At 57.0% G+C, this 6,000-nt stretch overlaps 1 protein-coding gene across 1 annotated transcript in view; it reads left to right on the top strand.

The window, feature by feature from the left end:
• The window catches only part of NOX5 (NADPH oxidase 5), a 101,291-nt gene that overhangs the window by 78,199 nt on the left and 17,092 nt on the right, over window positions 1-6,000 (top strand). The window contains exons 6-10 of the mRNA XM_011226750.3: window positions 815-1,049; window positions 2,307-2,455; window positions 2,691-2,871; window positions 3,793-3,975; window positions 5,535-5,667. Of these exons, the coding sequence (XP_011225052.2) occupies window positions 815-1,049; window positions 2,307-2,455; window positions 2,691-2,871; window positions 3,793-3,975; window positions 5,535-5,667 (881 nt within the window). The remainder of the gene's footprint in view (window positions 1-814; window positions 1,050-2,306; window positions 2,456-2,690; window positions 2,872-3,792; window positions 3,976-5,534; window positions 5,668-6,000) is intronic.

Raw genomic sequence — 6,000 nt, 5'->3', positions numbered from 1 at the left:
TTCGCCCCGCCTCGCCCCGCCTCGCCCCCCTCCCCCTTTCTTATAGGGGACAAAGGTCTGTTCTGCGGGGAGCAATGTCATGTCTCCGTTTTACAGCGGCTTTTCAGAATCAACTACACGGTATTAAGCGCCTGCTGTGGGCTGGGCCTTTTTACAAACGTACCAGTGCATTTTATGGCAACGCCCAAAAGGAAATTAGTTACCTCGCCTGAAGTAACTCACCTGGAATCACAGCAGAGGCAGACACTTACTCAACTTGGTCGAGCAGACGCTGTTAATTTATAAGTAATTTATGCCAATAAGCCAATGCATAAGCTAGAGAAGTGCTCAATTGAAAAAAGGTGTGGAGAAAATAGAATAGACGGAGTGTAACAGCACACTTAAATTTGTCTGACTCCAAGCTCTGAAAAGTGCCGCTTTTGTAGTTCATTCTTTTTGTGTATTAGCTTACTTGTTATTTACCACAACATATCTCAGATGTCTCCAACCTTTTCGATTGCCTTTTTCCCCCCTGAGTTGCTAAGTAAGGGAAGTAATAGAAACAGCCGTGATTGTGGCATCAGACAGATGGGAGTTCCATCGCGGCTTTGCCTAGCTGTGTGACTCTGAGCAGGTCGCTCGACCTCTCTGTTTCCTGGTATAAAAGGGAAGCCGGCCGCTTGCCACGAGGCTCCAGAGAGTTGGTCGGTTTACAGCGGGGGTGGGGTCTCTAGGTTCCCTCTCGGGTGCTGCCCGCCACACCCCCTGCGGAACCCCCCGCCCCCGTCCGCAGCCCGCCTGGCCTGTCCCTCTGAGCAGCGCCCCTCTCTGGCAGCGCTGCGCACTGGCTGACGCCCCCCGCCTCCCGGCCGCCCCGGCGCCGGGCCCGCCCTCTGACCTCCGCCTACTGGCACAACCACCACCGCCACCTGCTCTGCCTGGCCGTCTCCGCAGGCCTGCACGTGCTGCTCTTCGCGCTGGCGGCACACGCGCACCGGGCCCTCGGCCCCAGCGTCATGGTGGCCAAGGGCTGCGGCCAGTGCCTCAACTTCGATTGTAGCTTCATCGCGGTAGGACCCCGCGGGCACGGTGCCCGGGAAGCGGGCGGGGGTTGGGGGGCTATGCTGACCTAGGTTGCTCATAGCCGAAGGGGCCCACACGTGGACTCCTGGGGTGCCCGGGCCAAAGGGCGCCTCAGAAGTCAGCTGGGTCAATCAGTACACGGTGGACACTGAGGCCCAGAGAGGGGCAGTGACTTGTCCGTACTCACACAGCCGCATTTTTGTGCACTTACTATGTATAGTCACGGTGCTGAGCCCTTTCCATGTGTGGTTCCCTACAACCTGTAGTGGCCCCAGGGCAGGCGGGGTGCTTCCTAGGCAGGACTCGAAGCAGAGAACACAGTAAGAGCCCTTGAATGCCAGGCTGATGAGTCAGAACATGACACTCTGGGCCAGGGACTGAGGCCTCCGAGCGTTTTTGATTGTGCGCTGATACAATTAAAAAAAAAAAACAAAAAACCCTTCCGATGACCCAGTACACGCTCATTTACCTATAATGATATGCATGCCCTATTATCATCAGCCCTTAGACTTACAGCACACCATGAGGCAAGACTCATCCTTAACCATCAGGCATCTTTAGTTCAGATCCCCTTCTTGATAATGTCACCTTCTTACGTGGGTTTTATTTTTATCCTCAGTACGGGCTACATACCAAGAATCGGAGACCCATGACTCATATGTTTGGTCACTTGCAATATTAACACTGCTTTCAATCAGCACTTTCTCCTCAAGGAATCTTTTTAAGTTCCTTGGTTTTTCGGTGAGGGGTAGTTTAGCTTGGTTAAAACCACACAATGTCATCTGCGAGTCCACAGATCTGGGCACACAAACATTGAGAGCAAATGAGCAAAGAGGGAGCCCCGGTCAGGAGCCCCTTTGGAAAACCCGGTCTTCCTCCAGGGCACCTTGAGAACTAGACATGACACGTGCCTGTCTGACATACAGACAAATTGAGGGCACCGTGTCGACTCGGATATTAATTGTTAGCAAAAGCTTCTGTGCTTCTCATGTGTTTAGGGAAAAGTAATAGCATCAGTCATTCTGTAATGTTTTCTCTTCCTGCCCCAATTCCGGAGACCCTGCTTTGGACACCGCAGCTGCGGACCTAGGGGAGCAGTAAAGGCTGGGGGGCAGGGGAGATGGGGAAGGGGACATTCGGGAGGCACAGCCAGCTCAGAGGGAGGCGGGGAGATAGCTGCTGGGGAGAGGAGGACAGGCCCGCAGTGAGCCACGCGGGGGCTCTCTGCTGCTGTGTCCGGCCAGGTGCTGATGCTCAGGCGAGGCCTGACCTGGCTGCGGGCCACCTGGCTGGCCCAGGTCCTGCCGCTCGACCAGAATATCCATTTCCACCAGCTCATGGGCTACGTGGTGGCGCTCTCCCTTGTGCACACCGTGGCCCACGTTGTGAACCTCATTGAGTGGCCTGGGACTGGGGGAGGGGACCCGGGTGGGCCATTCCCCAGCCCCCAGCCCTGGATGTGGGGCACAGCCCCTGTGTGTCCTGCAGGCCCAGTGGGTGGGGAAGGGGTGTCCTGTATCAGCCAGTGGTCTGGATGGAAGCCTCTACCTGTGTGGGTGTCTGATGGGGAGGGGCGGGGCCCCCAAAGGAAGGGTGGAGAGGGAAGAGCTCATCTTGCGCTTGTCTCCAGTGCTCCAGGCTCAGTCCGAGGCCAGCCCCTTCCGGTTTTGGGAACTGCTGCTCACCACCAGGCCGGGCATCGGCTGGGTCCATGGCTTGGCCTCCCCGACCAGTGTGGCCCTGCTGCTGCTTCTGCTGCTCGTGCTTGCCTGCTCCAGCTCCTGCATCCGGAGCAGCGGCCACTTCGGGGTGTCCAGCTCTTGCCCCTTTGCTCTCCCAGGCTGGGCTCCCCTCTTCATTCCATGCTGTGTCCCCTCTCATTTACTGCAGAGCCCAGGAAGCGCCCAGGCTGGTCTGCATATTATGTGCGTGTGATTGGGTTGTAGCATATGTCTGCCAGGTGGAAAATGCTTTGCTCTGGAAGATTCTGCCTTTTTGCTGGCCTGCCCCCTGCCCAAATTGGATTAGACTAGGGTCAGGGAGGGGAAGGAGCAGAGGCTCGCTCAGCTTCCTCATCTATAAAGCGGACCTATAATTCTGTACCTATGAAGTTATTTGAGGAATTAAATGAGATAACATATGAAGCCACTACCTAGTCACCTGGCACACGGATGCCCCCAACACGCTCTTTCCATTTTCACTCCCCTGTGTGCAGCGGCCTCAAGATGCAGGAGGTCACAGATTGGATCAATTAGTACATGACAGGGGAGCCAAGAATACTCAGTGGGGTAAAGATAAACTCTTCAATAAATGGTGATGGGAAAACTTGATATTCACATGCAAAAGAATGAAAATGAACTTCTATTTTATACAATTCACCAAAACTAACTAAAAATAAATTAAGACTTAAACATATGACCTGAAACCATAAAACCCTTTGGGGGCACTTCACTCTGGCCACTCTGCACTTCACTAGGCAGACATTTCACATGTTTGCTGTGGGCACCGGGAGCCCTTACATGATCCCTGGGCCAAACCCCCAGAATAAAGAAGCCCCAAAGCTCCCCATCCCCTAACCTCCTACCCAGCCCTGTTCCCAGGAGAGGGTGTGTATGACCAAGGCTCTGGGTGCTGCCCTGGCTTTGAGGTTGGCCCTGAGCTCTGGCCCTGTTCCACCCCCAGGTCTTGAACTCTGGAAGCTTACCGCCCCCTTCCTCCCCACCCTCCCAGGTGTTCTACTGGACCCATCTGTCCTACCTTCCCATGTGGATTCTGCTCATTCTGCACGGGCCCAACTTCTGGAAGTGGCTGCTGGTCCCTGGCATCTTGTTCTTCCTGGAGAAAATCGTTGGACTAGCCATGTCCCGCATGGCAGCCGTGTGCATCGTGGAAGCCAATCTCCTTCCCTCCAAAGTGCGAAGGGCAGCTGCAGGTGGAGAGCGCAGCAGCTGGATACCCTGTTAGACCCCAAGGAGATAGGGACTGGGGTAGCTACAGCCCCTGCAAGCGGAGGAGTCGAGCAAAGTCCAGGATCCGGTCTAGCCTTCAGGAGTGACACTTGAGGCAGAGGAATGGCAGGTGGGCAGGACACGGCTACAGACCAGCTCATGAAGCATGTATTAAGGGCCTGCAAGTTGCCAGGCCCTGTGCCAGGTAGCAGAGACCCAGAGATGGCTCCGGCCCTGCCCTGCTTGGCCCCTGCCTTACAGGGCAGGGCTGTGTGGGTGAGAGTAGAACCTCGGGAAGTAGGAAACTATCCTTGAGCGGTCAGAGAAGGTTCCCGAAGGAGGAAGGAGATGCCGCGCCAGGGTTCTCACAGACGAGCAGGAGTTTGTGAGACAGGCAAGACAAAGAAGGGTACTGCTGGAGAAGGAACAGCGCCTGCAAAGGCACCGAGTTGTGGGTGGGCATACTGTACTTGCGGGACTATGGGTAATTTGGCACAGCTGGAGCCAAGATGCGGAGAAGGGGTGGGCGGCCTGGCGGGGGGGGGGCGGCTCCTGCCCTGCATGCAACCCAGAACCCCTGAGCAGGTGGGGGGAGGGGACAGTGGTATCGGGCGGGCTTGTGTTCCAGCTAGATTCCTGCTGTCGCTCTGGAAGATGGCTCGGCGAGGACTAGTTGGGAGGCTGTTGCACATGCGCAGATGAGAGCTCAGGAGGGCCTTGACCTTAAACCGGGGCTGTGGGGTGGGGGTGGGGTGGCAGATCACGGGAAGGCTCGAGAGGTAACCGGCGGCATTTGGGGGTGGCAGAGAGGAAGGAGCCTAGGACATCTCCCAAGTGTCTGAGTGACCGGGCCATTTGTGGAGAAAAGGAAGGCAGTCCCGGGAGGGCTCACCTCGGGGCAGCTGAGAATGAGGGCGTGGGTTGTGAGGTGCTTTATATTGAGGCTCTGGCCTCCGACAGCGTGATGAGTGTCCCATCCATGGTTTCCTCGCTGGTGGCCTTGAGCAAGCTCCTTAGCCATTCGGAGCCTTCACTTCCCATCTGTAGAGTGGGGAAAGAATGGCATCCATCTCAGAGAACGGCTGTGAGGACCACAGATGACACTTTCCGTGCTTCACACGGCTCTGGCATCCCGTGACGGCTCGGTGAACTGAAGCTGTGGTCCAGGGGGTGTCGTTCTCCCAGGGGAGATGCCCATGAGTGGCCGGAGTCCCAGCCAAGTGCTACAGAAGTCCCACGCAAGGGGCTAGAGCAGTCAGGGGGCTTTACAGAGAAGGGCCACTAAGAGCAGCGTTTACACCCTGAGAAGTGGGACCAAGCCGTGAGCCTCACTTCAGACACAGCTCACCCCCCGCCTGGCAGAGGGGTGCAGGGTGAGCCCCACTCACAGATTCAGGAGGGTCAGACGTCCGGGTCCCGCCTGGGTGGTGGTGGAGGAGGACGGCTCGGCCTCTGCCCTCTTGCCGGGGGGCCCCCAGCCAATTCGGGCCTGCACGAATGACCCTGACCTTCTTCTCTCCCCAGGTCACCCACCTCCTCATCGAGAGGCCCCCTCTCTTCCACTACAGGCCAGGCAACTACTTGTACCTGAACGTCCCCAGCATCGCGCGCTATGAGTGGCATCCCTTCACCATCAGCAGCGCTCCGGAGCAGAAAGGTCCACCCCCCGCTCCGTGTGCTGGGCATGTACTTGCAGGGTTCTGCCAGGTGTCGGGCACAGGCTGGGAACCAGGAACATGGAAGTGAGCAAGACCGGAGACCTGAAGTCGCCCTCCAAAAGCTCCCTCTGAAACCAGGAAGCAGATACCCAGACACTTACCAAGTGGGGAGGTTAGGGCTGGACGAGCTGCCATGAGGATCGCATGAGGCCCGGGCATCTTCCCCCCATCCCTGTGGAGCCCCAAGGCAGCAGAATCCCTCGAATCCTTCTTCCCCATCTGTGGACCACTCCCCTTTCTCTCTGGCTCCCCAGCACCCACAGAACTGCTCA

Source organism: Ailuropoda melanoleuca, chromosome 5 (assembly GCF_002007445.2).
Source record: "Ailuropoda melanoleuca isolate Jingjing chromosome 5, ASM200744v2, whole genome shotgun sequence".
NCBI lineage: Eukaryota > Metazoa > Chordata > Mammalia > Carnivora > Ursidae > Ailuropoda > Ailuropoda melanoleuca.
This window is presented reverse-complemented; position numbering and strand designations above follow the sequence as displayed.